At 39.0% G+C, this 22940-nt stretch overlaps 2 protein-coding genes across 5 annotated transcripts in view; one reads left to right on the top strand and one right to left on the bottom strand.

The window, feature by feature from the left end:
- The window catches only part of cd27 (CD27 molecule), a 13162-nt gene extending 1836 nt beyond the window's left edge, over positions 1 to 11326 (bottom strand). The window contains exons 1-6 of one of the 2 annotated variants that reach the window (XM_037785013.1): positions 11186 to 11326; positions 10741 to 10802; positions 6823 to 6877; positions 6365 to 6506; positions 6155 to 6283; positions 2235 to 2384 (exon numbers count right to left, since the gene is read on the bottom strand). In XM_037785013.1, coding sequence (XP_037640941.1) covers positions 2235 to 2384; positions 6155 to 6283; positions 6365 to 6506; positions 6823 to 6877; positions 10741 to 10769 — 505 coding nt within the window. In that variant the 5' untranslated portion in view covers positions 10770 to 10802; positions 11186 to 11326. Of the gene's footprint in view, positions 1 to 2234; positions 2385 to 6154; positions 6284 to 6364; positions 6507 to 6822; positions 9028 to 10740; positions 10803 to 11185 lie in introns of both variants that reach the window. The other variant, XM_037785014.1, reaches the window with a different exon arrangement.
- Positions 11326 to 22940, top strand: tnfrsf1a (tumor necrosis factor receptor superfamily, member 1a). 3 transcript variants are annotated; one of them, XM_037785009.1, is made up of 10 exons: positions 11326 to 11463; positions 16517 to 16624; positions 16730 to 16838; positions 17693 to 17818; positions 17930 to 18082; positions 18214 to 18292; positions 19222 to 19277; positions 21126 to 21307; positions 21391 to 21511; positions 21649 to 22940. In XM_037785009.1, the coding sequence occupies exons 2-10, from the start codon at positions 16553 to 16555 to the stop codon at positions 21948 to 21950; spliced, it is 1200 nt and encodes a 399-aa protein (XP_037640937.1). In that variant the 5' UTR covers positions 11326 to 11463; positions 16517 to 16552; the 3' UTR covers positions 21951 to 22940. The 3 variants fall into 3 exon arrangements, with proteins under 3 accessions (XP_037640937.1, XP_037640936.1, XP_037640934.1); XM_037785008.1 differs by having other exon boundaries at positions 17927 to 18082; positions 21394 to 21511; XM_037785006.1 differs by having other exon boundaries at positions 17927 to 18082.

The following is a 22940-nucleotide window of genomic DNA, read 5'->3' as shown; positions in this document are numbered from 1 at the left end:
TGGTGGAAAAGTGAGTCCCAGCCGGAGTACAGAAAGCGTAGCTTAGTGTTGTCTAAAAGATTTTCCGTGTCATGGCTGAATATTTAGATAATTTCGACAACATGGATGAGGTCTTTGAATTTGATGTCCGCCCGTATTTATTTGAGCTAGAGTATACGGATATTCAGATTTCACAACGAGACTTGTCCTTGAGCGGGACTTGGACACAATAACAAACAGACCCGAACAAGCAATTAGGTAAGGAAAAAATGTTTTATTTCTCTGTAGAGTACATTTTTAATAAGAATCTGAGCCTGTCAGTGGCAACAACAAGCACTTTTAGTGAACGTAACGCTGCGCAATTGACCTCACAGCTCGTTTCGCGGCTGCGGGTTACAGCGTTATAACTCACTACTGGACCAATTTAAAAAATTGTTGTCCCCACAGAACTGTGATACACAGATCTTAGTGCTGTCCGAGACGATTGTGATTGGTTTGAAGAAATACAAACAAGCCAGAGTGTTTTCTTCCCCTATACCAGAGTGATAATGTGTGGAGCCAGACCTTTCTTTAGCACTGACTCAGAGCTGTGGAGATTGGTCTGGCTGTATGAGACTAGTGCTGGGCAGCTCGCCTACATTGGGTTTATCAGAGCTTTGCTTTGCTAAAAACAGCGGCCTGCAGCTGCTGGAAACAACGTTAATGAGAATGGAGAGTGAACCAATGATAAAGTCACAGGCCATAAAACCAGTGGGCAACTGCTGGGTCTGAAAAGTGAAGCCAATGCTGAAGTGCCTTAAACTTGTATTCTTTCTAACATCCAGCAGGGGGCGACTCCTCTGGTTGCAAAAAAAGTCTGATTGTATAGACGTCTATGAGAAAATGAGCCTACTTCTCACTTGATTTATTACCTCAGTAAACATTGTAAACATGAATTTATGGTCTCAATCACTAGTTTCAAGTCTTCTTCAATACAGCATGATGTTCATTTAGTAAATTATGGTCCCATTTAGAGTCAAATAGACCATAAAGCAGGGGATGCTTTAGGGCGTGGCTACCTTGTGATTAACAGGTTGCTCCCACGACTTTGTCCGGTCTGAGAGTTGTCCGTGTTTTCATCTTACAACTTCAACCCTTTCACAGTGTGTTTTTAATTCTTGAACGTTAATTGTAACATTTTGGTTGTCTAAAAATATCTTATTCAGTTTGGTTGTATTTAGCTCCACCCTCTTGTGTCACTTCTGGTTGCAAAAAAACAAGATGGCGACGGCCAAAATGCCGAACTCAAGGCTTCAAAACGGCAGTCCACAAACCAATGGGTGACGTCACGTGGCTATGACCACTTCTTATACAGTCTATGCCTAAAACCAAAACAATTGAAAGATGCTTAAATGCTCTGTAGCTGAGTGGAACTGAGTTGTGTGATAATTCTCTGTATGTTTGGTACTACAATCGACTCCTTTCACATACAAGTAGTCATTTGACCTGTTGTTGCTTTACAATATCCAGTCGATAATGACGTGCTGAGAGTCCTACGCTAAGAAGTTTCCACAAGATACAGGTCTTGTTCCTATATTATATCATGTTCCCACCTGTCAACGTCTTGTTCTCAACGTCTAAAATTTCAAATTTTATTTTAACTAAAATAATCTACTAGAATTGACGTAGTTCCACTAGTGCTACGGTCGTTACCACACCTCAAGCAAAAGCAGCCGTAATAAACAGGATGAGATTTGTGTCACATGAAAAATTCTGGTGATCAATTGCTGGCTGTATATTATCTCTCATTTAATGTGCAGCACTTAAAAACTACATAAACCAAGTTATAACTAAAAATCAGCTAATAATCTTGTGATGAATGGTTCAACCTGTACACTCTACCGTCACCATTAAATGTGGTTATGGGTTCACCACATGACCCAACAGGGATGTTGGTTGCGGTGCAACAGACGGTGCAACAGACGCTGAACCAGAGCGGTTATTTCTGGTAATACGGTTATTTCCATGGTAACCTTTCATCCTGGTGTCAAGTTTGTTTCACAGTGTTTTCCATATTATATGTAGAATTCATTTGAGCAACAAATTCAAAATGTTTTTTTTCACGTTTTTATATTTAGAGTTTGTGTTTCTCAAATATCTGATTTGAAAAAGTCTGCCAGAATGGTGCATTCATGTACATTTGCAACAGATTGGAAAAATGTCATGCCTTTATGTAGATATTAGCTTTCAAATGTAATGCAGCAGCTGACTGCTACCTGTAGTGGACGGAGGGAGTGTGGTTTTGATGGTGGTTGTTGGTATCAGCTCACACTGTATGCAGGGTTGGTCTATGCATCTGTAGCCATCTTTACATCCGCACACGGCGTTATGAGTGGTGGTACAGTTTGACCTATACTCCATGTTTGCTGTAATGAAAAAAAAAACACCCGTCATTAAAAGATAATGTATAATCATAATTCTGGATATGTTAGCGTGTGTGACGAGAACACACACGTACGCACAAAGGTTGCCCGTAAAACATGACATAAATCAGAAAATGAGAAATGACTCACAAACTTGGTACGGCAGGTAAAGATTCTGGTTTTAAGTCAGAGGACGGTTATATCATCACTTTTTTAGAGATAGACACAACTGTTATTTCTCAGTGTATGCACTATTTCACTATGATGAAACGTTTTGCTTCAACACAAATTCACAAGGAGAAAACTACTTTTATAAGTCTCATGGAGCCACAGACATTACAGAACATTTGTTTTAATAACCAGTCCAACACAGTTTATAAAACTACAACAATGACATAAATAGTGAGTGGTAATTTTGTGTCATTTAGGGTCACAGTTCAGAGAGAACTTCAGATCTTAGTGGTTGATTTCTATACATGAACTGATGTAATCGCACATGTTGAGTGTCTGTTTAGCTGAAACTTATAACCTCAAACGCAGACACATTTTTACACGTTTTATCTTCAGTGCACTCTTGCCATGGCTATAATCCACTGTCTCCCAATGCTGGCAACACACAAGCACCATTTAAATGTAATATTTTTAGAACAGATGATCAAACACTGTGCAGGACCTCGTCGGTGGGAGGTCACATTTCACCACAGAGCAGCGAATCTGGAAGTTTTGGAGCTGGCAGGGACTCTTACTCTGGGGCTCTTTAGCCTGGTTTAAAGGTTGGGTTGTTACCACAGTCATACTTCACCCGGCTGTACCCAGTGGTGGAATGTAACTAAGTACATTTACTCAAAAACTGTAATTAAGTACACATTTGAGGTTCTTGCAGTGGTGGAGGAAGTATTCAGATCCTTTAGTTCAGTAAATATACTAATACAACACTGTAAAAATGCTCTGTTATAAGTAAAAGTCCTGCATTGAACATGTTACTTAAGTAAAAGTATATAAGTATAATCAGGAAAATATACTTAAAGTATCAAAAGTAAAAGTGCTCAATGCAGAAAAATGTCCCCTGTGACTGTTTTACCATTATATATTCTATCATTAGATTATTATCACTCATGCATTCACGTAAAAGCAGGATTTTACTGTTGTATCACTACTTTTACTTAAGTAACTGCTGTCTCATGATGGTCCATTACAGTACAATACTTTGGAAGTATTTAAATTGCCAGATGCCTATGGATTATCATAGGATATTTAAGGTTTTTTTTTGTTTTATTTTATATATTAAGATGATTATGTGTATATGTGATAAACATTATGTTTATTATTTAAGTTATAGAAAGGGGTAGGACTATAATAAGTGTTTATTTATGCCTATCCATTCATTTAGTTAGTTTATTTAGAATTTACTGTATATGTATTATATGTATGTTATTGGTTATTCTTGTTTGTTTTCTTATTAGTTGTTACATGTTCAAAATAAATCTATCTAATCTAATTATTAGGATATGACTGTACAATGAAGAATCAAGCTTAAAGGTTATGGGTGATTCAAAGCAGTAGATATACAGGAACTGGTGTCATTTAAGGTCATTTGAGAACTGTACTGTAGAAAACTCTGTTTGCACATCCAAATGGTTGCAAACTGTTAACACTCCGATGGAGGCCAAAGTATAACCAAAGAAATACTAACATTGTTGCATGGTAAGAACAGTATATGAGGTTTTTGTGTGGGCAGAAATCATTTCCACCTGAATTAGTTTCCATAGCCGTTAATTGGCCTAAAGCCCCTGCATGTGTAGGATTAGAGATTTTTGACATTTTGAACGCCCACCTTCATGCCCTCCGGTGTAATGTCAGATTGTAAAGGCTTTGTTTACAGCTGCACTGTAACACTGGATCGAAACATGGTAAGCCTTTGATTACGATATGTAAAGAGAGCATCTTGGTGCACACGTAACTCAAGTCTAAAGAATCACATATACTTTCTTTCACCTCTGTGTTTTCTCCCTTCTGTGTTTTCCACAGTGACATTTAAAATTAAGCACAACAGGCTGTTTTTTGCTCACCTGTAGCAGGGCAGAGACCTGAGTAATAACATAGGATATGACATTTCTGTCTGCTGCTCTTTCCGATGTTTATCAGTTTTCTGCGTTTTTCTGTTTTTTTCCACCGACATGACAATCGTATGAACCTCCTCCTGTCTTTACCACTATTGGTGGGCTGTGCTGCTGATACTGGTGCTGTTACTGCTGCAGAGTCCCACCCTACTAACCTCTTGAGCTGGTGGTTCACAGAGGGTTTCTCAGACCCCCCCTATTCCCTCCTCCTTTTAATCTCTCTCTGACTGTATCCCACCATGACACACATAATGGGAAACCCCCTCGCATCTGTAGCCACAGGGTCTATTGGCCAACTTCTCTGAAATCACGATAGAGACAGAGTTGAGTAACAGCCTGTCTCCTTTAAGGTTTTGTGCTGTAACATGGACCTGTCACGATTCCACAGTAACGATGAATCACTCCCATCTCACAACTCAAAAGACATGAAACACACACTAAATCAACAGGGAACCAGTGTTTCACAGATAGTATTTTGAAAATAATGTTTAAATACCACCAGTCCACATGGCATGTACTGCTCCGTGTTTCTGTTTCAGCTTTAAGATTTCTAGCATTGTTCTTCAACCTGCATATCTGATAATAATACAGTCTAATAATTATATTAAACATGTATTTTCTGTGTCCTGGGTTATGATAAATGCATTATCAGGGGGCAAACTGTCAGAGTAAAGCAGGGTTCAAATCTTCTGCATGCTCTCACGAAAAAATAGTATACTTCAAGTTTATTTTATGAAGTAAAGTTCTACTATATTTCTCAAGTATACTTTATGTACTAAGTATGCTAATATCAACTAGTAGTATACTTGTAAGTGTACTACTTCGATACTTCTTGGGACTAAATTGGACCACTTTTTAGTTTCTAATAGTATACTTCTAAGTGTATTTTAAGTGTAAGAATAGTAAACTTTGAGAACACAACTAAGTTGTATTTTGTACTTCAACTATACTATGAAGTGAACTATACTACAAGTGAACTTATAGCTATACTGTTAGTTTACTATTATATACTTGTAGCCCACTTTTTAGTTTATGAAAGTACACTTTAAAGTATACTCTCAGTAAAATACTAGTTTAATAGTTTTTACTGCAAGTATACCTGTACGTTTTCTTTAACTTATAGCACTTAGACAATGATTTATGCATTACATAAAGAGACATGCTCCTATTGCTGTTTGACTTCATGTTTTGTGATGAGATTAAAAAAATAAATACAATTAGTTTTTCTTGCATGCCAAGACGTAGAAAATTATTGATGAATCGAAATAAATTCATATCAAAACATAGTTTACAAACTCTCACACAATCTAATAGGCTCCTCTATCAAAAAGTAAGCATAAGCCAAGTATACTTAAGTATAATTTTGATAAGTATATCTCGGATAAGTACATTAAAAGTAAACTGAAAGCTTACTCTCTTATTTTAAGTTTAAAAGAAGTATAACACAATTGAATAAATTTCTTTTTGGTAAGGGTGAGCAAGAATTCACCTATTTAAAGCATCTTTGAGTGTCTGTGAGTTATGGCTTTAGAATAATGTTTATTTATATCATTGTTGTCACCAAGGCTGTTACTATTGTAGGTCCAGGTTTTTCACAGGTCTCAAACACACTTAACACCCCACCACCAAGAGAAAAGCTGTGAAATTACTCACTTTCATCGCAGTTTTTACAAATTTGGCAGCTCAGCTCCACGTTGTAGGTATCAGTGAACCGTTTACCACTGCAAGGTTCACACTTTATACCACAAGACTCTTTGTCTGGACGACCAGCGTTACGTGTACCTGGAATAAACACAGTTATAACCGGTTAGCATCAAAACTATGAAATCTGTTAAGATGAATAGAAATCATACTTTACAGTACCTGGTGGGCACTTTTCACAGCAAAGGTAGGGATTGTTCACTGGCCAGGCATAGTGTCTGTCACTGCAGTTATTGGAAAGCACAGGAGAGAGGAAAGAGAGACTGCACAGGAAAGTAAAAGCAAAATAATAGAGTGGCTGCATCTGGGAAGGAGAAGAAAAGGAGGAGGAGGATGAGCAGAAAGAGGAGGTGGAGGAAAACAATGAATTATTTGATCAGATATATTCAGACACTGAGTGAAGCAACATGGTCTGTAGCGTTTTATAGTATTCACACAAGTCATAATAGACAGAATGTGGCAGAGAAGCTTCACAATATACACTTTTTAGATAACATACAATAGCACTGAGAGAGAAAATCAGCCTTGTCCTAACACAAACACGTTTCTAAGCACTGCGAGTGAGAATACAGGAAGCTTTTATCACCACAACTGCGGCTGAATATGCAGTGTTTTCTTACCGTGGACGAGGAGGTGAGACGAGATGTGACCTGCTGGGACCCTCTGAGTGTGCGACTGAGCAGTGGACCAGAAGTGTGTCAGGGGATTATTCATAAAATGTCAGCGATGACTCATTATGAAAGCCTAACATTTCAACGACTGTCTTTGAGATCTCTCTGCCCCGCTCTCTCATCCTGTCTATGTCTTTTGCTGCGACCCCCTGGCTCTGTGCACAAAAACATGCCCTCCTCCAGCCTCCACTTTTTTCCACAGGCACCATCTCTCTCGTTTTATCCAAAATCAATCTTTTGCCTGCAAGCAATCTCTCTCTTACATCCATCTCTTTCTCTCCTTCTTAGACTTAGAAGGCAATTTCAGTGAAATATCATACACTCATTTGACTACAAGTACAACCTGTTGCTCTTACAGAAAGTTGTTGAGGAGATAAACATTATTCTAAGAAATTACATTATTCTAATGAGCTGCTCTGAAATTGTATGACACATAGGACAGGAGTGAGCAATAAAAAGAGATTTCTATCAACAATACCAAATGTACCACAAGTGACATTAATCATCTGGCATTAATCTTACGTGTGAAAAATTCAGATATCAAGATATAACTGTAAGAATGATCTGATATGTCTGCCTTCATTATTAGTGACATGCAACATATTGTTGTTTTAACTACTCCTAACTGCATTGTTTGTGTGTAATACTTTCTGAAGATGAGTATCTGTCCACCAATGTAATGTAATAAGTAATGAGTGTTTGGGAAATTCCTTCTATTCCAGTATTAACTTTGTAAGTGTTAGAACATTTTAGTTGATTAGTGGTAAGATCTTCCCCAAACACTTCTTTTCATTCACCGCTAGTGTCTTTTTTATTTAATTAAAAAAAAAAATCAAACAGTCTCCACTTCAGAAACATCTTAATCTTAAAGAGGATATATTATGCTTATTTTAAGGTTCATACTTGTATTTTGGGTTTCTACTAGAACATGTTTACATGCTCCAATGGTTAAAAAATGCTTTATTTTTCTCGTACCGGCTGTGCTGCTGCCCAGTCTGCTCTGATTGGTCAACTGAACCAAACTCTGTCGTGATTGGTCAAGTGAACCAAGCTCTTCGGGCTGCGCTTCAGCTCCGCTCTAACTAGCTTTTTTTGAGGGCGTGCAAAACTAACCGCTAGGCAGGTATTATGCAAATGTGTTTCTTGGTGACATCACTACGTTACGGGAGAAAATGTGGGACTTCAATCAAGGCGTTTCAGGAAGTTCAGGAGCAGTGTTTCTGTGGGGGAGAGTAACTCCCTTTGGCGATGACTTTGTAACTTTGCCGACCTTTCACATGCAGAAAAAAACAATATAACACACTAAAGGAAAGAGAAAAAAAGAGCACAAAAGCATAATAGATCCTCTTTAAACTGAGTTAGACACTGAGCGGCAGCTATTCTTCATCTCGGCACGTCCACTATTCAGCTGTCATGTTCTCACCATCGTCATTTTTCACAGAAACCAGGCCACAACACGTGACCTCCTGTCAACTGTGAAAACGGGGCCTTTAAGGTTGAGGAGGCAGTGTTGTAAAAGGGGCTGCCTTTGTGGCCCCAGTGTGGCTCTCGACTCAAACAGACTACTGGGATGACTGGAGGAGAGATGACTGAGCATTAAAATAACTCTGAAGTGACTGAGAGCAGACCTGGTCATGCTTATCTTGAGGTTTCAGTATTGGGCTGCTTGCCCAAAATGATTAGTAGGCTACGTTTGATAAGAACTTGCCAGGAACATGTTGAGGTTGTTGTGAGGAAGTAAACAGATTAGTTAACAAATAAGATATTCTTCACTTGACTTGAAACAGAAAATCTACATGCAGACTCAGATCTGTATTCACAGGCTATATGAAACTCACCACCAGTGTGAACGTTAACACGTGCACCCAAGATGTCAAATGTGCCGGTGTAAGTATTCGATGACTGATGTGCATGCGACAAGCCAGAGAAAGATAGAGAGTGAGAGGAAGAGGAGGAGGAAGAAGAGTAGAGAGATGTCGACACTTTTTTTGTTTGCTCACTGAAAGGGAGGATGTGGTTTTTCTGAGGAAGCACTTGTCTTGCTCTGCTGACTGAGCTCTCTCATGTTTCATATACTGTACCAGCAAAATGTCACGTGAGGCTCCACTGTTCTGGCCCACTGAACAAAGCCCTGGCCCACTCCCATTATGGTGCCTGTAATTACAGTGCATCAAGTTATACTTACTTCATTGTCTGCACTTACTCTATACAGGAATGGACGTACAATGAAGCCAAATTTTCACAACAAACCTTTTTTTTATCCTCTTAATATCTTTAGTTTCTACAATAAACAATTATTTAAAATGCCATTTCTTAAAATTCACTGGTTTTAAGTGATTTATTTAGGCCCCAGTAATTGAGGATTTTAAAAAAAAATGTTTACAGACCTATTGATTGGTTTGCAATGCATACTGATATCTAATAAATATATCTATTAAATATTTTTCACTGTCCATTAAATGCCCCTAATTGAATACCTTAAATGTACTCAAATTTGACAAATAAAGGTACTTATCCAAGTTGCTCCTCAGTCTATCTTAACGTAAAGTCTTTACGTCTGACTCAATGCATTACATTAACGTCACTTTTTTCTATTATTATTATTATTATTATTATTATTATCTCTGCATATTGCATATACTCTTTATACTTTATACGTGAACATTTGCACATTCCTTGGTCAATATTTTATACTGTACTGTACAGCTCTTTTAACAGATACATATTTTACACATTTTTATTGCAAATGTTTCTTTTTTTATATTTCTGGTTCTTGCAGTACTTGTTTTTTTAATCTATCTATCTATCTATCTATCTATCTATCTATCTATCTATCTATCTATCTATCAATTCAATTCAATTCAATTCAATTCAATTTGCTTTAGTGGCATGACTGTCAGGTGAACAATATTGCCAAAGCGTCAATTCAATAATAAATAAAAATAAAAAAGAACAAAAAAAAAAACAAAACATTTATATACATATATACAATTCACTAAGCAAATTACAATATATAGATATTTAAAAAGAACATGCATGTACATGTAAAGAAGTAATTCATGTTTGTTGTGTCAATAAAACAAACAAACAAATAAAAAACAATTAATACCAATATATTGCAATATCAAAGGATAAATGTAAAAAAATAAAATAACCCCCCCATGAAGTAGATGAGTAATCTATCTATCTATCTATCTATCTATCTATCTATCTATCTTTAAAGGTCCCATATTGTAAAAAGTGAGATGTCTGTTATCGTATAAAGCAGGTTTAAGTGCCATATGAATACTGTGAAAGTATTGAAACGTTCAATATGCCGAAAAAATACACACAGCCCGTATTCAGAAATTGTGCCTTTGAAACAAGCCGTCAGGATTTCTGTCCATTTGTGATGTCACGAATAGACACTATTTAGACCATTACACGGTTTTAACATAAACATTCTAAATGTATCCCAGTTTATTTCCGGTTGCAGTGTATGTAAATAACATCAGCTGACAGGAAGTAAACATGGACCCAAACTGTTGCCTAGCAACGCAATTCCATTGCAATTCCGTTGAAATTAGCTAAAACGAGGCGTTTCAGACAGGAGGGTGAATACAGGTATATTCAGGCAGACAGTATGAGGAAAATAACGTTTTTTTTAACATTACAGCATGTAAACATGTTCTAGTAGAAACACAAAATACAAGTATGAACCTGAACATAAGCATAATATGTCCCCTTTCAGCATTCATTAAGGAGAATTTAATTTAAATGTCATGGATGTGTGGGCTGCTATGTACCAGTGAAGTCTGCTAGTCTTCTATATATTTTTTAGATAGAATCATCTGACAGTGAGTCACCTGCAGACTAGTAGGCGCTCACCTGTGTGCCTGTGTGCATGCATTGCTCATTATAACCGGTAGGGTTGTTTTTCAGAGACCTTCCTGCCAAAAACAAACAAACAAATAAAAAACAATTAATAACAATATATTGCAATATCAAAGGATAAATGTAAAAAAACAAAAAACAAAAAACAAAAAAATATGAAGTAGAGGAGTAATCTATCTATCTATCTATCTATCTATCTATCTATCTATAAGCATTCATTAAGGATAATGTAATTTAAATGTCATGCATGTGTGGGCTCCCATGTACCAGTGAAGCCTTCTAGTCTTCTATAAATACTTTTTTTAGATATAATCATCTGACAGTGAGTCACCTGCAGACCTGTAGGCGCTCACCTGTGTGCATTGCTCATTATAGCCATATATTTTAGATAGACTCATCTGACAGTGAATCACCTGCACACTAGTTTGTAGGCGCTCACCTGTCTGCATGCGTTGCTCATTACAGCCAGTAGGATTGTTTTTCAGAGGCTTCCTGCCAAACTCCGCAGCACAATTCCTTGAAACTGATCTCGTGACGCAGCTGTTTCCCGTTGAAGTCCGCCTCCGCTCGAGAGCCAGCAGCAGACAGAGAGGGGCAACGACACCGTTTTTACTCTCGGTACAATATAATATATACTAGTTATATTAAATATACCATTCATTCATAAGGAGCTGAAGTAACAGAGGTATCCCTCGGCGGTGACAGCGGTTTGTCCAGGTAAGAGACGGTGAAATAGCTCAGTGTGTCTGTGTGTCTGTGGGAAGCAGATTCATATCAGCCCTGTGGTGGTGGGCGTTATGTGGCCTACAGATAAACCGAAACCAACGAGACAAGAAAGAAAAAACTGTAAAATCAATGTGTGTACATTTAGTTCTTAAATACGTCAACATGTTTAACACGTAAGTTGAGTTTTAAAAAGTTTGAAAGTTCAGTGAAATCTCCAAGTTTCAGTGCGACAGACAGGGAAGTAGCTTCCAAACAAGAGGAGACATGTTAAGAGTCGTTTTTAGACCAGTTCATGCTCTAGTTATCCACCACAACTACATATTCTGTTAAATAAACCTCACATTATGTCTCTCTTTATATGTGGGTTATTACTTTAAAAAAAAAAAAGGGTTATTTATGACAGAGGAGAATCTAAATGTGTTACATCTCAGTTTAAGGGTAATTTAAAATATTACATTTGGCATTAAAGGGACTGTTTATAAGATTCAGAAATGCTTGTTAACAGCGACACCTGTGGCTGTTAAGTCAACTGAAGTCAGCGTCGGGCTCGCGCTTGTGTCTCCCCCGCGTCCTCCGACCGCGGCCAACACTGTTTAGAAAGACGGGCTTCACTAGATAGAACTTTGCGGTTTTGGTGCTTCCGTGTAGTTTTGTGTTGGAGTCTCGTCTGAACGCGCATGGGACACCGACCCGGGTGATTTATACGTGTAAGAAGTTACAAACAGTCCCTTTAAATGACCACCTTAAAGGGACTGTTTGTAAGAATCAGAAATGCTTGTTAACAGCGACACCTGTGGCCGTTAAGTCAACGAAAGTCAGCGTCCTGTTGCTCGCGCTTGTGCTCGCTCTAAATAGACATGAACGAGCATCGCTCAAAACCTAAAACCACAATATCACTCTATATTTCACCTGCTTGGCAGTAATGTTAGCTGACCAGACGAAGGTCTCTCCATGAATCAGTGCTGATCCTAGTGTTGGCTTTTCCTGCCTCAGCCTCCCAACCGCGGCCGGAGGAAACACTGGAGACACCGGCGCCCGGTCGGAGACGATAACGTTACTCGTTGCGGAGCCCCGTCACTTCACAAGACACGGGAAACCTCTGTTGGTCTGGAGGAGCTGCAGCATTTCTTTCTTTTTTTTTTTTTTTTTTTAAAGTTATTTTTTTGGGGGCATTTTCCATTTTTATTGACAGGACAGTGGATAGAGTCTTGAAAGGGGGGAGAGAGAGAGTGGATGCGGAAAGGGCCACAGGCCGGATTCGAACCCGGGCCGCCGCAGTCAGGACCAAGCCTTAATACATGGACGCCCGCTCTACCAACTGAGCTAACCCAGGCGCCCTGCAGCATTTATTTCTGCACAAACGTCCACTGTACATTCACTATATATTTTCAGAGCTAGTAACTCTCATGCAGTGTGTAGTGTGTGCGCATAAACGTGAGGTGGGGCGAATAACGAGTGCGGTGTGTGAGTGAAGGCAAGCAGGCAGGCAGAGGAGCAGAGTACAGCAGAGACTCCGGCCCTGGAGACCAAAGCCACGGTACTCCCCCGCGTCCTCCGACCGCGGCCAACACTGTTTTGCAAGACGGGCTTCACTAGATAGAACTTTGCGGTTTTGGTGCTTCTGTGTAGTTTGTGTTGGAGTCTGAGTCTGAACAGCGTAGCCACATGTGAGCGTGCATGGGACACCGACCCGCAATAATTTATACGTGTAAGAAGTTACAAACCCTTTGAATGACCCATTTTACTTTAAATATATTACATTTGGCATTAAAACAAAGTAAAATACAGCAGCTTTTACTTTTGATCAAAGTAATCAACAGAGTTTCTTGCTTACCTTTAGCTGACCTTGCAGATAGTTTTGTTTTATCTGCTTGTGTGTGGAGAAAACCACCTCTGAAAGTCCAGGCCCCTCCCCAATGTTGCTCTAGTCCAGGGGTCAGCAACCTTTACTATCAAAAGAGCCATTTTAGGCAAAAAACACAAAAAAAAATTGAGCATTGTGATGAAGGTAACACAGCTTATAGTCTAAGTATATAGTATATAAGACTAATGCAGTGAGGGCCAAAGTGCAAATGTATGACGGAGTATTACGGCCACATTGAGAGAAAAAACATCTGAGATTTCCAGAATAAACTCATAATTTAACGAGAAAAAAGTTGTAATGTTACAAGAATAAAGTCATAATTGTACGAGAAAAAAAGTTGTAAAATCACAAGAATAAAGTTATACCTTAACGAGAAAAAAAGAAAATAGCACGTAAAATTACTACTTTATAATATTATGACATTATTCTCATAATACTACGACTTTTCTCTCATAAGCTTCTAACTTTATTCTCGTAATATTATGACTTTATTCTCGAAATCTCAGATTAATTTTTTTCCTCAATGTGGCCCTAATTCTCCGTCGTACCGTCGTACCATGGACCTACAACAATGATAAATAAAAATGAAAATGTGAACAAAAACAGTTATTCATTTCCACTCATTTTTTAAGAAATCCACAGCGAGCCAGTGGAGAGGGGCTAAAGAGCAGCATGTGGCTCCGGAGCTGCAGGTTGCAGACCCCTGCTCTAGTTAATCTACAGACCTGTCAAATGTTTTCATTTGGACTATTTCTTTGACTATAGCAAAGTGTATGGATGATCCTGATTAATGATCAACACCTGACATAAAATTCCCTTGACCTCAATTTTATTATGATTATTATGTCTGATAGATGGATGTCTCACAACATCAGCAGGTTGCTTACATTTAAAACTAACTGCATGGTTTGATAGCATTAATGTGGAAAAACATGTCTTGTCATTTGGTGAATTGATCAGATCAATGGTCAGGAATTATTTAATTGAGTTTTGGTAGATTAAATAATCTTAACCACATAAATTATGCACAAAAGGCTTTTATTTATATTATTTCTGTCTATTATATAGACCATTTCACAGTTGTGAATGTAAACATTCCAAATGTGTCCCAGTTTATTTCCTGTTGCAGTGTACAGTATGTGAATGACTTCAGCTGACAGGAAGTAGACATGGACCCAAGCTGTTGCCTAGCAACGCAATTCCATTGAAACAGTCTATAGAAAACTTTGCTGTTCTTCTAAAATATGACCTGAGTCAGCGCCTAAATAAAGACCACGTTGTTACCAAAATCTGAGGAGTTTATCCTCTTTACTGGTCATTTCAGGACATCTCAGAGCTTGTCAGGCTCAGCTCTACATTGTCAGGCCCGGTTCAACTTTTATCAGATATAAAGCTATATGTTTACAGCTGTACAGGTGTATTCAAGGCTGGATTACCAACTGGCCCCAGGGCCCTGAAAGCCCCAGGTTCACTGGTTTATACTGTAGTAATTTATTTAAAACGGTAATTGGGAAAATGCACCACCAAAGCACAATATCAACTGAAACGATTAAGGCCTTGAAGTGAATCCGTTTTTATTTTTGAAACTTGAGGCCCTGTCGTCGTCATCTTGTGCACAGAAGTTGCCTATTCCCAGAGTACTTTGTGTTTAAAGGTCCCATATCATGCTAATTTTCAGGTTCATGCTTGGATTTTGTGTTTCTACTAGAACATGTTTACACGCTGTAGTGTTAAAAAAAAAACTTTTAATATCCTCATACTGTCTTCCTGAATATGCCTTTATTTACCCTTCGTCTGAAATGCTCCATTTTAGCACATTTCAACGGCATTGCAGCGGAACTGCGTTGCTAGACAACAGCTTGGGTCCCTGTTTACTTTCTGTCAGCTGATGTCATTTCGTGGGGTCGTGTTAACATGTTCACGAGAAGAGTCCATATGAACGCCCCCCTCTTGTGGTATTCACAACCTCGTAACTGGACAGTTTCTGAAAGCTCAGAGTTTACGATTTGTGACGAGTTTGTTGACCTTGTCAGAAATGGCGGAGGCCTTGGAAGTTTTTTGATATATATTAAGTGAATATATTCTAATTTTAGTCGTTTATTGTAATTCTTCGTAATTATATAATATGTCTGAGGAAAATGTTGATATTCCCAACGGCCTCCTCTTTTTCCTCTGTCTTTATGCCTTTGCATTTCCTGCATTAGTTACCCACTTGCTAGCTTGCTAAATTGTTAGCCTCTGTGGCTTCTACACGCTGACAGTGACGTTAATATTACCGTTGCTTAGCAGCGTCGTTCTCACGACTTAACCAAGCATATCATGTACACGACTTCCCATGTTGTAAACACAAGCTCACAAGTTTAATTTGAAGGCAGCAATAAACTGCAACCGGAAATAAACTGGGACACATTGAAGTTTACGTTTAAAACTGCGAAATGTTCTATATATTTGTATAGTTGTGACATCACAAATGTACAGAAATCCTGATGGCTCATTTAAAGTGCTGTACGAGCTGTGTGTATTTCACTGTGGATTGCTCGCTATGATACTTTCGCAGTATTTATACAGCACTTAAACCTGCTTTATAATAAAAAAGCCATGAAAATCTCACTTTTTACAATATGGGACCTTTAAGCAAATCACCACACGAAATGCAAACCTGGAGTCGGGCAGTAGAGCAAAGAATGGGAGGACTGGGGGATTAATGTGGCCAATAATGGAGCCCAGCAGTTCATTTTTGCCCCGGGGCCCCCCCTAACAGGATTATCTGGACATGATTGTATTTAGGTTTATTTTTCAATACAAAGTTGATAAAGGTTCATAAATAAGATACAGTACATTCGTTTTGTACAAACATCAGTCAGTAACACTCAAATCATGAATGCATATGTGCATTAATGTCAAAGTACAGCTGAGCCTGATGGGAATTAGTAACCTGCCATTGATCTGTTGTGTACAACAAACTGTGACCTGTTGGTGGTGCTAGATGAAAGGTGCATCAAAGGTCCATGATTGTTTATACATCCTTCTTTTGGTGGCAATTTAAAAAAAAAAACACGATGCTAACCTTTAGTTTTACTAATTATTTGTTTTTATTAATTCAATAATGGAAAGCACGATACCTGTGAGTTATATCACTATTTGCTGTTAGAGGTGTTTGACTGATTGTTTTCTTTGCAGGTGTCCTCAGATGGATTGAGCTAACCCTGTAAGATAATGGAGGGAGCTGGGCAAAGAGGAAGATGGAACACAAAGGCCCCTGTCGGCACAATACTGATGTTGCTTATGGTGAGAAGTGATTCACTAAATACTTGGAAATTGTGAAATGAGAAACTTCCTTATGATGGGAAAAAAGCTTTTCTTTGTGCATTCATTGTATATTCTGTGTTGCAGTGCATGTTCATCCCCACTCTGACGTCGTTACTACCTTCAGAGGAGGAGAAGTGTCCACATGGGGACTATCCTGCTGGAAAGGGAATTTGTTGCAACAGATGCTCTCCAGGTACTTTATAGCCTCCCGCACACCGCACATAATTCATAGTAGCATGCTCATTATTGGAAATATCACACACGCAAACGAAGGTCCCTCCATAAATTGAAGGCCCGGCTGATGTTAGTTCCTAGTGTTAACTTTTCCTGTTTCAGCGTCCTGACCGTGGTCAGAAGGCACAGTGGAGACACCGTAGTTTTGGTCTCCTGGGCCGGAGTAGATAACGTTACTCGCTCCGGAGCCCTGTCACTTCACTCAGCTGCAGGGAAACAAGACACAGGAAACCTCTTTTGGTTTTGAGGAGCTGCAGCATTTATTTCTGCGCAAATTGCAACTTCCACTGTACATTCACTTGATATTCTCAAAGCTAAACTAGCTCTCTTCTGCTCCACCGCTCTCTCTTGCATCACCACTCACTTCCCACGTGCACACACACTCCCAGAACACGAGTATTCTCCCGACGTCGGACAAATTCCTGTTTTGCAAGATGGGCTTCACTAGATCTAATAGATCTAATTTTTTTTGTGATTCTGTGGAGTGTGCGCTGGAGTCTGAGTTGTGGTGGGGGCTGGTCTTTGTTGGCGTTAGCGGACTCCATTTCTAATCGAACGTTAGCCCTATAGCAGAGCTGAAAATAAAAGCACTCGCGAGCGCACATGATATCACATCCATTGGATTCCCAATGAAAGCAGTCTACAGGCTGATAAACGAAACTCAGAAAGTCGCGGAAGGTCTCATTTTTTAGGTTAGGTTACAACCTGTTCACATATTGCCATTAAAAAAACGATTAAAAAAACTTTTATATGTGTAAAAGCTTACATACAGTCCCTTTAACTGTGTTTACATGTGATGTTCATGTTTTCCAGGTTTTAAGCTTGTAGAAAAGTGTAATGCAACCGGTCAAAGAAGTAACTGCACAGCATGTCCTGATGAACAATACACAGATCAGATGAACTTCTTCCCCAACTGCCATCGTTGCAAACGCTGTAAAGGTAGAGCAACATTACCTTTTTCTGAATCAGTTTCACCCCTTTGATTTGTTTGTTGTTGTATCAAGTAAAGGTTTGCTTTGTTCACCTTTTCTCTCTTCAACTTTAAAACAGGGAAACATGAAGTGACGGTATCAAAATGTGAAAGATACCGAAACACGATTTGTCAGTGTAAGACGGGTTATTACAAGGATAACATCGACTCACAAACATCCCAGTGTTTGCCATGTAAACCATGTGGACAGGATGAAATTCTAAAACAGACATGTAAGTCTTAAGATCTGGCAATGTTATACCAATACTTAGTTATGTGTATGTAAAATATTCTTCTTTATCAATTCTGTGTCTCATAAAGTATTTCCACAGTTCAGTCTAAATAGAATTATTCTTGTTCACAGGTACACCAGAGAAAGACACTGTGTGTGAATGTAAAGAGAACTACTACAGAGTCAGGCGCAACTGTAAACTCTGCAATAAGTGAGTACACTAATGTATATGAGCTTTTGGTACACACATTGTTCCCATCCTGCTGTTTGGGATGGTTTTATTTAAAGTTGTTAATGGGGAAGTTGTTTTGTTGAATTGAAACTTGCAGCCCACTTCCGACTTTGTTAAATCTTTCCATTTGTTGGCAACAGAAGAGAGAAGTTACGAGACACTAAAACTGGGTTGCTGACGTTTTAACATTTACTAAACAAGTAGTCACGGGCTTCTGTTTCAACCACTGTATGCCTGGTTCACTGAGAGAGGACACCTAAAATATCTGGTCGAAAATCCCTATTGTGGTCCTACAGTAGATATTTATAAATCTTTTAGACATTTGTGTCAAATATTTGTAGATTTGAAACAGTGGTTGAAATGTACAAAATCACAAACATAAACATTGTCATGAGGGCATTACATTTGACCAAGGTTTTCCTGGTTAGACAAAAACAGAACTGCTTACGTAGGCAGTTGAAAAGGAAATTATTAGTGAAAATATAACAGGGGCAGCCAATCAACTCTTTTCAGGGTAGTGCCCCAAAAACTCTTAATTTCAGTGAGCAATGTGTCCAGTTATTAATTGTTGAGTAAATTGTTAAGTAGGTGGACAGACACAGATATTTGTCTCTGATAAAAGAGGGGAAATGAGGTGACCAACTGCCCATACATCCCATAATCCTTAGCTACATTCTTAATGCAACTATTACTTGTAATTTGTGACAGATGAAGCATTATCTTTCAATTAGTACACATTTCATGTGTAGTATTAACTGTGAAACTTTATTTAAAGTGTTAACATGCAGTTGTTTGAACTCATTTACTGGTGTTAAAAAAGGCACATCGGCCCTCGTGTTAATTCCTTCCCCTTAAGATGTTCTACTTCCTTTTTTAATGTTGTGAAACGTCCTCTCTTGTCTTCACAGTTGTTCCGTTGAGTGCAAACATCACTGTCTATCACCTGGTATTCTGAATACAAAAGGTAGGCACTTGTGACAGGGATATCTATCAGCAGGCCAGCTTTTATATGAAAGAGTTAATACACTGGCACTATGAATTATAAAAGATCTGGTATTATTCTGGGGTTTCAATATAACGTGTAATGAGCTGCAGCTGCACTGTAGTGACGGTGGCTACAAGGGTTAGGGTTAGGGTTAGGGTTGAACAGCAGTCTGACTTGAACAAAGGCTCACTGTCCTCTGGACATACCAGATGTTTGATTTATTGTGAAAATCTATCGCATCTCAATTTTGAAATATTAAATTTAGTTTCCAATTTATATGAATACATTAAAATGTAAAATATGTAAATATCTGAGAAAAGAAATCATCACACATGCTGTTTTAGCCAAGTTATGTAAGCAAATACATTTGAATGAAGTAAATGTTTTGCAGAGTCAAGCTACTCATGTGTGCAAATATGTGTGTGCATATGGAAGAGAAAAGGAGTTATAGAGCAAGTACAAACATACACAACTGTGCATAGTACGCCAACCAAAGCTTTGCCCTCGCTTTACGCAGTAATTATGTCTCCATGCCGGCGACAGCCCATTCTTGTGAAAACGATTAAAATCAGACTAAAAAAAAAAAAAACAGTAACTAATTAAAATATATTTTAAAAGTATATAAGGGCTAAGAACATTATGATAGAACTGTATAGTGACCATTCCTATGCTCTATTATGTCTTGTAAATTATTGCAGCGATTTTTGGGTTGATACCATTTGCTACACAGACTTGGTACTAAATTTAACCAATTTTTACCATTCGAGAATTTATCAAAAATATCAATAATCCCTCCAAATTACCACATTAAGACACCAAGACCTTGAGGAACACCATAGAAAAAGCCATGCTGTGATTTGGTATCAAAAACTTTTGACATTTTGAGATTTCTGCAAGAACTGCATTTTCTGACGATTGGATGGCGAGCAATTCTGTTCTGGAAATTGCTCAGAAACCCCCTTATTGTCAATCTGCCTAGGGAGCCATCCATCCTCTGAATGCTCTAGGTCTATAGTTTGTGGCTGTAAAGTTTCATGAGGCTGTGATTATCCTAGAGGTCACCACAGGTCATTTTATACAGTGACATCAAGTTTTAAAAAAATGGTCTCACTACAATGAAATGGCTACTATGGGGACTAACATCATCACACATCAATACAGTTTGGCTCATTGGATCTACAAGAGTCTCAGCTCTACAGTGACACCCAATTTATGTAATTCTAAGACTGTTTAGAGACCCCAGTCTGCAGAAACCATTTTTAGAATAGGTGAAAATAACTTTATATTTATACTGCATGCAAAAAACTGCATGTTATTATCATAAAGTGGGCATGTCTGTAAAGGGGAGACTCGTGGGAACCCATAGAACACATTTTCATTCACATATCTTAAGGTCAGAGGTCAAGGGACATGCCAGTTTGTCCTCGCCAAAATTTAGCCTAACTTCAGGGCGTTTTTCACCGTTCTTCCCGACATGCTAGCATGACGTGGTTGGTACCAATGGATCCCTTATGTTTTCTAGTTTCATGTAATCCCAGTACATTAACTCTAGCTCGGAACCTGCTACAGCTTCAGAAAGACAGTAAAGTCGTCTGAGGGTGCCAGCGCCCTCAAGGAGTGGAAAAGGTTGAAAAGTCTTGAATTTAACAACCCTGCAGAAACTCTGTATATTCCTGCTTAGCATCAAAGAGGAACAATGTGTGAAAGAAAGAGTTTGTCAGTTGTAGTGTTTTTTAGATGTGGATTCTTTGTTAGGTTTCATAAAAGTAGATTGCTGCTGCTTTTTTGACATGTACCCATCATGTTTCCCTTCGGATCCTTATGAAGTTCCTGAACCTGAATCTGGAAATGGATATCTTATCAACATAATTGCTGGAGTTGTAGTTGTGGCTATGATATCGATAGTGCTGGTGGTTGTCATCACCCACGTGGCCACAAAATGGTCTACCAAGAAGAAGTTGCTGAAACCGTCCACCCAACCATCGGACGCCTCCCCGGACTCATGCGAGGTACACTGATCTGTCTGTGGTTACTTTTCTCTGCTGGATGTACAGCTACAGTCAATAACATGTAATCTGCCCTTGTCTCATAGCAGGTCCTGATCCAGAGTGAGGAACCTTCAGACAACATGACCGTAACAGCTGTTCCTCAAAGTCCTGTGAGTGAACACGAGCCGTCCAATCTGCCGGACTGTGTCCCACTGGAAGTCAAGAGTGAGTGTATTTTTTACTGCGCATATCAGCAGCACATTGTCCTGACCAATAAAACTGTGTTTTGGCTCAATTATAGAGAAAACTATTGTTCTAACTTGTATCTCTTCCCCCTCCCCTCTCCTCACTCCCGCCTGCAGTCTCTGACGTGATCTACACGGTGCTGGATCTGGTTCCTGTGTCGCAGATGAAGCAACTGGTGCGTTCGCTCGGTGTGACCGATACAGAGATCGGACAAGCAGAGATGGACCACCTCCGAGCCTGCCGTGAGGCTCACTACCAGATGCTGAGGGTGTGGGCCGAGAGAGGGTCCCGTGCAGGTGGAGGAGAACGAGGTAGAATGCTGCACGGGCCCTTCTTGCAGGAGTTGTTGGACAAACTGAGAGACATGCACCTGGGACGGGCAGCCGAGGAGCTTGAGACAAAGTACGGCATTCAGTAATTCTGCAGCGCCTGCCAAGTGGAACAAGAAGCTTATGAAACCAAGTATTGTTCTCTTTAGAGACTCACAAGCACACAAACTGACAAGGTGCTACCGCCAGCAGTTTTACTTCACAGACACCAGCGTCACTGAGCACTCTACCTCTCGCCCTGCCAATCACTCGCTGAGAAGACGGGCTCAAACTACTGAGAGCGACAGGAACAAATGGCTCAGGGAGGGAGAGGGATTTTGCACAGATAAATACTGCTTAAAATTGTACAAAAGAACTTTTAGCCATGTATATGCTTTTTAAAGGAATAGTGGGGACTAGGTTATTTTTTTTCGTACAAAGTTATTGAGAAATTGATATCTCCCTCATGTCTGTACGGTAAATATGAAGCTACAACCAGCAGCCGGTTAACTTAGCTTAGCATAAAGACTGGAAACTGAAACAGCTAACCGGGCTTTGTCCAAAGGTAATCCACAAAATCCACCTAGCAACACCTTCAAAGCTCACTAACTAACACGTTATACTGTATTTCATTTGTTTAATCTGAACAAATACCAAAGTGTAAAAATGACAACTTGGTGTTTTACAGATGGTTATATTCTGTAACACTGAACTATTTCTCGTCTGGAGCGGCGTTCCGTTCTGCAGTGTACATAAACGGTACTCCCGACTCCCTGTTCAGGGAATGCGGGATAAGGGAACTTCCCGCAAAAAATTCATCTCCATTCGACACCCTGTAACGTCACCAAATCACTTCCCCCGATGCGTTACCCTGGTAACGTAATCACCTCAAATAACTGTTGCTGCTACTGCTGAAATTTACACTACTGAAATAAAATATTAAATATATATTGAAATAAATAAATTTGGTGGACTCCTCCTGGAACCCTAAATTAATAGTTAGATATCAATAACCGTATCGTTAAACTATAAATTATTATAATTATTATCGCTGAGTACAACAGCGATGTCTCCAGAGCACAATGCCCGCTGCGGCATGA

This window comes from Sebastes umbrosus, chromosome 11 (assembly GCF_015220745.1).
Source record: "Sebastes umbrosus isolate fSebUmb1 chromosome 11, fSebUmb1.pri, whole genome shotgun sequence".
NCBI lineage: Eukaryota > Metazoa > Chordata > Actinopteri > Perciformes > Sebastidae > Sebastes > Sebastes umbrosus.
Note: the sequence above shows the minus strand (reverse complement) of the source record. Positions and strands in the feature narration are given on the sequence as shown.